This window comes from Pundamilia nyererei, unplaced genomic scaffold, assembly GCF_000239375.1.
Source record: "Pundamilia nyererei isolate P.nyererei 1_Seehausen unplaced genomic scaffold, PunNye1.0 scaffold00011, whole genome shotgun sequence".
Taxonomy (NCBI): domain Eukaryota; kingdom Metazoa; phylum Chordata; class Actinopteri; order Cichliformes; family Cichlidae; genus Pundamilia; species Pundamilia nyererei.
The window spans coordinates 6,659,753-6,671,028 of record NW_005187412.1 but is presented as its reverse complement, the minus strand read 5'-3'; the positions used below and the strand labels follow the sequence as shown (position 1 = coordinate 6,671,028).

At 39.7% G+C, this 11,276-nt stretch overlaps 1 protein-coding gene across 3 annotated transcripts in view; it reads left to right on the top strand.

Annotated features, from left to right (window-relative positions):
- Positions 1-9,955, top strand: part of mrvi1 (murine retrovirus integration site 1 homolog) — a 28,117-nt gene extending 18,162 nt beyond the window's left edge. For all 3 annotated transcript variants that reach the window (XM_013908550.1, XM_005724368.2, XM_013908551.1), the window contains 12 exons: positions 86-164; positions 685-802; positions 897-927; positions 2,796-2,936; positions 3,151-3,282; positions 3,903-4,053; positions 4,256-4,305; positions 5,064-5,195; positions 6,538-6,599; positions 7,231-7,341; positions 7,467-7,595; positions 9,014-9,955. In XM_013908550.1, the coding sequence (XP_013764004.1) occupies positions 86-164; positions 685-802; positions 897-927; positions 2,796-2,936; positions 3,151-3,282; positions 3,903-4,053; positions 4,256-4,305; positions 5,064-5,195; positions 6,538-6,599; positions 7,231-7,341; positions 7,467-7,595; positions 9,014-9,176 (1,299 nt within the window). In that variant the 3' untranslated portion in view covers positions 9,177-9,955. The remainder of the gene's footprint in view (positions 1-85; positions 165-684; positions 803-896; positions 928-2,795; positions 2,937-3,150; positions 3,283-3,902; positions 4,054-4,255; positions 4,306-5,063; positions 5,196-6,537; positions 6,600-7,230; positions 7,342-7,466; positions 7,596-9,013) is intronic.
- The last annotated feature ends 1,321 nt before the right edge of the window (positions 9,956-11,276 follow it).

Genomic DNA, 11,276 nt, shown 5'->3' with positions numbered 1-11,276 from the left:
TGTGTGTGTGTGTGTGTGTGTGTGTGTGTGTGTGTGTGTGTGTGTGTGTGTGTGTGTGTGTGTGTGTGTGTGTGCGCGCGCGCAGGAGCACAAGCTAATGCGAAACCAAAGCATCGTGGGATCAAAGTTACCAGAGCTGAGCGAAGCTGCTGAACAGGAAAAAGGTGACGCTCCTTGTTTGCCCTCTTGCCCTGTGTGAGACAGAAAGTACTTTCAGAAGCACATTCGGCACACTGAGGGTGTGCACTTCCTGAAATCTGATTCGCTTCAGAAAATGACGACTTTTTCTTTTCTTTCTTTTCTGTTTTTTTTTACCTCTATTCCACCCCTGACAGTACTGCAGCAGAAAGGAAACTTGTGCTCTCGTTTTTTATCAGCAGATGGCATTATTGTTAAAGCTTGTGAACCACAGAGCACCTGATGAAAAGAGGAAATTATCCTTATGTTCTGAGACTTTAAAAAGTCCAATCACTAAGATTTTGCTTGGAATTTACTCCGGTGAGAACTGGTTTGACCACCCAAAGATCGATGTATTTATATGGGACTAGTAGTAGTAACAACACTCTCCTCCTATCTCCTATTTGGTTTATGTCAGCTTGCACAGAAGATATCAAATTACCTTAAACTTAAATTATTCTCCAGAAATAATTTTGAGCTCTAATTTGTGTAGCATTGTGTCTGCAGATTCGCCGTCATCACTGAACACACCTACCAGTGACACAAATGAAAGATCCGACGCCATGCCCAACATTTCAGACTTGATGCTGAGAAAACTCAAACTTCATCGGGGTCTGCCTGGCTGGTGTGTAACAACCTGCTGCTGTAGTTAACATTTAATTTATAACCATCTATCTCACTGTTATGAGTAATGCTTCCATTCTCTCATTTCATTCCAGTGCTCCTCCACTCAGCGAAAAAGAAGTTGAGGTTGGTACCTGATCTCTGAATTTATATTCTCACCAAGAACTAGATAAGAGGATGGATAATGGGGTTTAGTCTGTAAATTAAAAGGGAGCAATACTGACACACTGGCCCTTATTCTGTTTATGCATGTGTACACTACATTAGGTACACCTAATTCAAACGTTATTAATGAAAATATCCAATCATGCACTCAATGCATTGATCAGGGACGTAGACACGATCAAGACGACTCACTGAAGTTCAAACTGCATCAGAATAAGGAGGAAATGTGATTTAAGAGACTTTGAATGTAACATGGTTGTCAGTGCCAGATGGGCTGGTCTGAGTAAGAAACTGCTGATCTGCTGGGTTTTTCCAAACAATCGTCTGTTCAGAGAAAATTTCCAGTGAGTGGCAGTTCTCTGGGTGAAAATGCTTTGTTGATATCAGAGGTCAGAGGAGAATGGCCAGACTGCTTTTGGGCTGATAGGAAGGCAAGAGTAACTCAAAAAAACACCCATTACAAATATCTCTGAATGCACAATGCATCAAACCTTGAAACAGATGGACTACAGTAGCAGAATACCACACTGGGTGCCGCTCCTATCACTAAGAACAGGAAACTGAGCACCTTTGGGACTGATTTGAGACTGAAAATAGACAATAAATACTTCCATACTGATGTATCTGTGAAAATCTAATTTTACCTAATAATGCCAGTCGATATGATGTAATATAAAGTAATATTTATTGCAAATTTGGGAAATAATGTTGTTACAGCAGTTAGTTTGATAACTAATCTTAGTAAAAGACTGGAAACAGCTAAATGATGGTAACAAAATCCACCTAACAGCACTTCTGAAGCTCATTCACATATTTTCTGTGCACAAAGTCAGTTTACACAAATAAATGAGCAAATATGTTTCTATAGAAGCTAAAGACACTTTATCTTATGTAACGTTTGGAAGCCTGAAGGGAGTGGAGACTCGACCAATTTAAAAATGTAATTTACTTCTTTAAACAAAGAAAAGAAAAACGAAACATAAGTTTAAGCAGATTCCAAATGTTCCTTTTCAAATAAGACATATTTGCTTTAACGTTCTGACTTGCGCCTTTTAAATTATCCACAGTGATTAGCTGCACATGAGTTAGAATATAGCAAATCATAAAAGTGACTGCCAGCAGTAAAGTGTTTGCTTTGAACAGTGACTTGTGTTCAAACACTGGAAGCAGATGGATTGTTCCACTCAGGTTTGAGCTTTTTCAAGTACATGTGCAAGTGTTTGTAATAACCTGTTGTGTTCCCAAAGCAGATGCTTAGAATCATAAAAACTTTATAATTCCCTGCAGGGATATTCTTGGGTAAAAGTTGCTCATGGAAGTTGTAAAATTATACAAGAGATGCAAAAACAATTACATGGTCGTCAGAGGTTGCCTGCCTGGCTTCGGTGGTGTTCTGTCAACAGGAAAGTGTTTTTCTGTTCCTGATCAGTCCAAAGAGACTCTGTGTGATTTCCTGTGGAGAAAATCCAGGCATCTGTGACGCTGTAAGCCCCGGACTATAGCCTCTCGCGCTGCTCCCTCTGGGATGTGTCTGGATCAGGACAGTCAGAGGTCATAGATTTCCTCTCAGGCGTGTATGTTGGAAAAACCTCTGCAGATTAGCTTTGATCAACATAACAAAACATCAAGAGGTCGAATGCCACACTCACAGTTTGTTCCCCATGCTCATCTCAGGGACGCTTGATTCTCACACATCAGTAACCGTGTGCACCGACTCCCGTCTATGACTATTTACAATGAGTTCATGTGTTGCGATCACAGGCAGCTCACCTTCATTTTAATATGTTTCTTAATCTGAGTGTTGAACTGCATTAGCTTTCTTTCTACAGAATGCATTCGTCCAGCTGTCACTGGCGTTTCGTAATGACAACTACACTCTGGAGACGCGACTCAAGCAGTCAGAGAGGGAGAGGAACCTGACTGAGGAGGACACGGAAAAAGAATTAGACGACTTCAAAGGAGCGCTAAAGGTTGGTCCTCGAAAGCAGAGGCTGATGTAAGATAGATGATAACTTACAACAAAAGGAGATTTCCCCCTGGCTCTTTAGTGCTCATTTATTTATTGAATGTTTCCTGGACGTGTCCCACAGTAAATATTTTTCTTGCCTGAGTTAATTCAGGTGCAATAAAGGACGCACACTTTCTCTTCCTGAGATTTGCAACAACATGTTGTGTTTCTTGCAGATGACTGCGCCAATGTGGCAGAACCTGGAGCAGCGCGAAGCCTATCAGCGCCTAAAAGAGACGGTAGCAGTGCTGCACAGGCTTGCCACACGGCTCTCCAGCAGAGCAGAGATAGTGGGCGCAGTTCGCCAGGTGCAGTTACACACAGACGAATGAGAATTTTATACAATTTAGTGAAACATGCTGCGAAAATACACGAAACAGCTTATTGTTTAAACAACTGGTACTCCAGGAATGCCTGTTTGGCAGCGTTTTTTAAATTATGCTGAAGGATTTTTATCTGATGTCATGGCTGACCTCAGGCCAGCCAATGAAAACATCAGGAAAAGAGCTTCAGCTATTTAAAACCCCAAATCAATCAGATGAATCATTGCTTTTGTGTACAGCTACCAATCTATTAATAGCAATCTATTAATTCCTCGTTTTCATTCATGATGAGTGTGGATATTTTTAGAGAAATGCTTGTTTGTGTTTTCCCATAATATCAAATAAATAATCTGTGTGTTTTCAGTTTATTTATAGTGTCATTAATTCACCTTTAAAAACATTTAACTTCACTTAAAATATCAGCAACATGATGGGAGAAGTCAAAGATATGTTGGACAAATCCATAAATACACAGGTTATTGTGTATTTGGTTTGTACATCTGTTGAATGATTTCCTCTCTATGTACAGTTTTTTAGTGGAAGCTCTTGTTTTTGTGCTCATGCTGTAACTTAAGCCTGCTTAGACTGGTTTTATTGTCTAACAGGAGAAGCGTATGAACAAGGCCACAGAGGTTATGATGCAGTATGTGGAAAATCTTAAGAGGACGTATGAGAAGGACCATGCAGAGCTCATGGAGTTTAAGAAGCTGGCCAACCAGAACTCGCATCGTTACGGAGTGTCTGTAGACCCTGGAGGTAAGATTACACTTGTGTTCCCTTTTCAGCACCGCTGCTGGCTTCATCTTCACTCGTATATTCCGCTAGGAAATTCTCACAGCGCCTGGAGTGTGCTAATGCTGCATTACTGAGCAGCTTTACTGTAGATGTGGGAGAAACATCAGCATTTACATGGTTACTGTGCTTTATTAATGCTGGTTCTTTGTCTCTCTTTTTAAAGACGATGGACTTCCACGTCCATGTAGACCAATTCCCTTCACCCCTGGAAAGGTAAGCAATGAATTTTTTGTGTTTTTTTCTGCTTCACGTTGTTGCACAGGTTTTGGATGTGCAACTGCCAGTCAGACAAAACAAGCAATATAAAGATTCAACCACTTGGCTAATTGTCATGGTTATTTTTGACAGTAGCTGTTTAAAAATATAAAAGTAAATCTGTACAGGTTGGTAGTTATCAACAGTGTCCACAGATCCAAAATTCTATTTAAGCAAGTTTCACAACTTGGGGGCCACAAATTCAAAAGCACAGTCACCTTTTGCCTTTTGTCATTAACTTCTTCTGACGCATCACCAACAGGATCAGCTGAGCTCAGAGAGCTAGTAGTTAGATATGGTTCCATACAGAAGTTCACTATTATACGGAGGCATCTGACCATGAAGAGCTCTAAAAGTGATCTGAAGAATCTTAAATTGAACCCTAAACAACAATAAATAAAATAAAATAAAGAGACTAGACGAGGATAATGGTCTTAACCTCCTCGCCCCTATAAATTATGTCCCCATCGGCGCCTCTAGGGACCATGATTCCTATTCACTGACCAGTCGAAAGGGTCAGAGATAAATCCGTACACCAAAGTGGGTGGCAAGTATGACCATACTGTCATGCTGCGAGCACACCTAAAAATGTCTCACCCTCCCCCGTTTTTACAGTTTTTTCTGTTTCGTTTTTCTTTACAAAAAAGAAAAGTTATAGTGACTCTGTTTTTGTAAAACACAGTGCTGCATGTTTTGTCTTCTTTTCACCCGACCAGGTGCCTCGACGCAGGGTGAGCGTAGCGGTGGTGCCAAAGTTTAATCTTCTTAACATCCCGGGTCAGACCCCGGCCACAGCTGGCCAAGGCTCCAACGCAGGACCCACAACTGGTGCTGCTCTTCCTGTCCTGGTAGGTCTTCCTGTCCTGATGAGAAATGATGGGAAATGATGTATTAAGCATTTAGTACAATGACACCCACGCTCACAGATAAACTGCTGAGTTAAAGTTTCTCAGCAGGTGGGCAACATATTCATCTCTTGTAAAATAAAATACTTCCACTCAAGTATTTCTGTAAATGTAGCTGGCATTTTTACAGACACAACCCGTTTTTAAAAGGAAAAAGTACTTTTTTAAAACTTTTTTATGTGTCGTATGTGACAGATTGCTTGATACAAACAAATGTTTTTCTCTTTGATTCTCAGCGCGGTCCTCAGTAGCACATTGAAATAAAACTGTGGAGTTTCTGAATGAGTTCCTGCTAAAATAGTTCATCTTTATAAGAAACATATTAGCACCAAATATCTGGCATATAGAAGATTACTCCTATAGAAATGTACTTTACTTTAGCAGGGTCACTCGAGGTGTTTGACCATCGACATGAGTCGAAACTGGTACAATAAAGTCCATAAAGTATCAGACTGTCTGTCTCATATTAAAGCAATGATTACTGATCAGAGGACCCTGCGTGCAAAGTGGAGTTTGCATCTTCCTTCCTGGGTTCTCTCCAGGTACTCTGCTTATCCAATACAAGGTTCCAGGTGCTGCTGAACACTATGCAAGGTATCACTGGGCATCTCAGGATAGCGAATTCAAAATTAGTTTCTGAACAAGTAGAGCTTGATCCTATAAATAACTCATCACTTCAATCTATGTCATCAATGAGTTCTCCGGGTTTACCAGAAGTGAACGTAGCTAGAAAAACCTTCATTTCCTTTGGGAAAGTCAAGGAAAGGCTAGATCTGTCCTGGCTTAGCAGTCAGTCCAATCTGGTTCCATAAACAAGTTGTGACATTCTTCTGGCACAGTGAAGGGAACCTGGCTGGACACTTGAATCCCCTCGAGGGACAATCACTAAAAACAATGTCAGCTCAAGAAATTCGAGGCAGTCCTCACAACACAGTTTTAGTCAGATTTGTTTTGCTGTACTTGGTTAAAACTGTTGTATCACTCTGTCATTTTTCTTTTTTCTTTTTGAGATAATTCACATCTGTTGAGTGTGTACAAAATTCAAAATACACAGACCATAGCACAAAAACAAGGGTTATGTAACTGTGCCAAAAACCTTCTGAAATGTGAAATTAGTATTTCTCCAAGAGGAACTGAAAAATCAAAAATAGATAATAAAGTTTATAAAGGCCCGACATGTTAAAGCATATGCTCATCCAGAGAAGTAAAGCCAATTGTAGCAAATACTGTTTTGTTATTAAGATTTAGATTAGGGTTACGATTTTTTTAACACTTTTCTCCTCAGTGTGAAGCAAATGACGTGAAAGGCACCACCTCCACAGAGGCTGCACAACCAGGAACAGAATGGTATGTTTCTTGTATTAATATTGTTACACGTGCACACACACATACATGGCTACATGTAAGTCACGTGCCACTGCTTAATTTTCAAGGTCATTCCTCAGTCCTCTCACCCCTGAACTTCTAATCATTTTTATCAAAAGCGCTCAGATGGGACTTCAGCTTGTTTTTGTGACCTTCAGGATGTTTTTAAAGTGCAGAAACAATTCCAGTGAGGTAAAAATAAACCTGAAAGCATTAAAAAAAAAGCTAGAGTTGAGGGATATGCTATTACGGGACTGCTATCCAGTAATCTAAACATTTATGAAAGAGTTTGATGAAGTCCAGGCACAAGGCTCCAATCATATTGTAGTTATAAAGTCAGCCTGAGTAGAGCTCTCTCAGTGTCTGGGCTAGATGTTCTTTAAGGACAATCGCAATAACAAATGTGCAAAGTGCAATCACAGTTTTTCGTTTGTACTCATCGTTCTCGTGATGGTGGGATGCACATCCCACTCGGCCTGCGCTGCGTCTCATCCGTTATACGACCGGGCCGCAGTATTGTGATGGAACCTGACTGTAACAGTGTTTTGTTACGTCTGCTGTGATCGTCACGGTGTCCAAGGCTAATTGTTCTTTCCTATCTGAAACAATGCAGTGGAAAGAGTGTGTCGGAGCAGGAAAATGAGCCAGCCAAGCCTTCAGTAAACCTGGAGGAGCTCCGAGCCGAGATCAAGGCAAATATCGAAGAGGAGGCCTATCAAAAAGGGTGAGGCCCTCTCTTCTGCTTTTTAGTGTAGATAAGCGGACAGTGTGATGACACAGTTGTTTATCAGAAATCATTTCAGTTGTGTGTCCCAATTTCACTTGTAAATATGAATATTTCAAACGCAGCTACCAAGATGGACTGAAGCAAGGCAAGGCGCTTCAGGAAGAAAAACGTGAAGACGAAAGTGCTGCGGACAAATTGCTGGAAACAAAAAATAAGGACGAAGAGAGCGGAGAGAGGCTTAAGAACAGCAGGTGAACTCACTCTGTCATGTTAGAAAAGGAAATATAAATTGTGTATTTATGCTCATCTCTGATAGTATTGATATAAGCACAACAAATTATTTGTGCTCTTTTTGTAAATAATTCATGATCAGTGGAAGATGAATCTCTTTATTACACACAAAATGTTACATTTTATTGAAAATACATTAAAAAAATTATAACAACACCACAAACCCATTTTTAAAATCACAAAGAGTGAGTTTATATCTACAGTACTCTGCAAAAGTCTTTAGCCACACCTCATTTCTCTCATGAGTTGCTGTGGGGATGGCAGACCTTATTACAGACCCACATGCAAGACGCTGAGACAGAATAACATAAGGTGAGCTTTTAATGCTGACAGCTACCAAGGTTTAAAAAGTCTGGAAAGTATCCAAGATGACGTATTAAGATGAGGAAAGCAAACATTCAGGGAACAATAGAAAGCACAAGGAAAGACCTGCACTAGGTAAGACACCTGCTAAGGACAACTCAACGAAAGTTAAGGGGAAATGGAGACAATAACTACAAGAAGTAATGAGGGAAGTGGAAACAGCTGGGAAATACAGCTGGAACTAATTAGAAATAACGCACCAAGGGAAGTAGAATTACACACAAAGCACAAGAGATGAAAGACCACCAAGATAAAACAGGAAAACACCTAACATAGAGACAGAGACTTAACAGTAAGATGCAGGATAACTGAAACAATGAACTGAGTACAAACAATGTCCATGAACAGAACCTAGATTACTAAACTAAAACTAAAAAGGCATAAAAATAAGGAAACCAACCCAGAAAGTGCTGAAAGTATAACACATAAAAAAACAGAAAAGATTAATAAGTCCAAGCACAAAACACTCAGTGATTTGTGCAGTGATTTATGGAAGCATTTGCAAACATATGTGAAAATAGAGCATAAAAGCAAACATGAACGGTACATGGATCAACTCAGGTCGTGTGTCAGGTCTTTGTTAATTTGCTATGTGTTGGCTTTTTTATGCTTGAATGATTCATTTGTCAAAACAAGAAAAAGAAAGAAAATAGTCAGGTACAAGGACTGGACTGAAAATGAGTGAAAACGCAGCCAATGTCTGGCAACTTTTGCTCAAGACCACTTTAAAAAATTACAGGAAAAAGCTCAAGACCTTTGCACAGTTTGCAAAGGTTGCACAGCTGCATATAACTTTTACATGCGTATCGCTAAATTAATCTTGTGGGATTAAAAGTGAGAGTAAAATTAGCCTCCACAGCCATTATTTCAACAAATATATACGGTCTTTTTCCCTGTCTTTTTATAGTTTAGATAATGTCTGTAATTTAAAGAAACTTCTGTAGTTCCTCCATAATGAGCACTTTCCCCTGCCCAATATTTTGTCACCTGCTATATGAACTTATTATCTTTGCAGGAGGATGGAGGAAGTCCTGGCTGTTGTAGGCGAGTTCTGCCCCAAGGTATCCACGAGTCGGCGGCTTCTATGGCTCACTTTGACGCTGTTTGTGGCTGTGTGTGTGGTGTTCAGTATTTATTCATTCTTCAGTGACTATTACAACCGACACGAGGACACATAAGGGAAGAGGAACTTTGTGTGAGACACTGATTGAGATCTTTGGACTGGGTGTAAGAGTGCAACGAAAGAACCCGCTAAACAGAATAACAGAGACCTCATACATCACGTCTCTGCCAGTTTACCATATCATCAGACACACTTGAATCAAATGACCCCGATACTCAAGGGTCAGAGACATTTTGGGAGGCTTTATGGCTCGTGAGGCCTTCTTCATGGTCAGCAGAGATAAGTTATAATCTTGCTTGAAATGAAAAGTTGAAAGGATGTTTGCTGCAGCAAAAGATAAGATGATTCTGTTTAGGGACCAATTATATTGTGTGCTGAAATAGATATTTAATTAAATTAGATCTTGTAATTATACATTCTGGTTCTGGTACTTTGAATGCTGAATATGGCACTTTTTCATTAAATGCCACAGTAGAAACATTGTATATTTATCTACACAATAGAATCTCTCAGGTTTGATAGATAATGAAGTCCCTGAGAGACTTTTAATACATATTTAAAGAAAAATGTTTTTATCTGTTGTTTTTTCTATTAAAAAAATGTTTCAAATGTAAGCACATTCCACAGCAGTTCTTCAAGTGCAATACTCAGCTCATGGTTCTCATTTGTGCCATGTTTGATTGTTACTTCAGAGCACTGAGAGATTTTTTTTCTTGTAAACGAGCACTGTTTAGACTTCATGATTCCTTTTCTGTCTTTGCACATGTGTGCCGCCTGTGCTGTCCGTTCTCTGTTCATTTTATGGTCTGTCACCTCTCCTTTAAATAAAAAGTGCCTGAAATATTTCCTCTAGTCATTTCAGTAGCGACAAATATTCGTTGCTATGAAAACTAAGTACTGCCAATGATTCAGTAGCTTGTAAAACCACCTTTAGCAGCAATAACTTGAAGTGTCAGAATTTTGGCCCATTCTTCTTTGTTGATCCATTTCATCGAGTTTGGGGGGCATTTATTCCTGCACAGATGTTTTAAAGTCGCACCACAGCATTTCCATTGAGTTGAGGTCTGCTGTATTTGATTCTCACCAAACACCAAACATGGAGCTGTGCATTAAGACCAAATATCTCCACTCTGTTCCAGAATAATCTGATATCCCCATATTGGTGTTGTTCCTGGATCATCATATTCAATGCTGGTCCAGGGTCAATATTGCAAGTATCCAATCACATTGTTATGATATAGTTTTGGAATGCAGGGGGAAAAAACCTGCCAATGTCCACAAAATTTTTATAAAAGGGGGCAGTTAGGGTCAGAGTTATGGTTGGGGGTTAGAATGTAATAGTCGATAAAGTTAAGGGGCTGTAGTTATGGTTACAGGGTCTGCGTTAGGTGTGTGGTGTGATGGTGTGTATCCACACTGCAAAACTAGACCATGCTTTGTTCAGATGCAACTGTGCAAACAGAGGCCACAGGATACTTTTGCTGGAAAAATGTCTAAATTCTCTCACCAAGACCTGTTGGGAAATTCTATTGTGTTCCCATTTGAAAGTCTCATAGTCTAATTTAGTTTAATTCTATAACAACTTTAAGGACATGCAAACCCCACTCTTAGAGAGGTGATATGTACGATGAGCATTCTTGCTCTAATCCAGAGTGTCACCTCACATCTGTCAAAAACCCTGCTGCATCTTCGTCAGCAGGCTCTGCGTCATTTCCTGCCATCGGGGCTTGCGGAGAAATGTTTTTGTGGAAATGGGAGGCCGCGTGCCAAAGGCTCATCTGAGGAGACCAAAGATAATAAGCGCACACATGACGGAGAATTTCCCAGAGAGAGGAAATCATCAGGACAGAAGAGAATCTCTTCTCGAGTGTATTACATCATGGTTTTCAGAAACTTTCACAACTCTACTGCAAATCCCACCTTTTGTGCTTTCACTTTATCCTTTTAATATATTGTTTGTACAGAATCATGGAATAGAATAGAATTACTATATACAGACTCTTTATTTTCATCACACAAAAAGTACAACAAAACTGTACGCAATTCTATTCAGTGCAAAGACAGTAAGCTAACTATTTTAATAAACTTTCTTTTTCGATGTAATAAGATTCAAAAGAGAATTCTAATAAGTAAATGTGAGTGTTTATATATATAT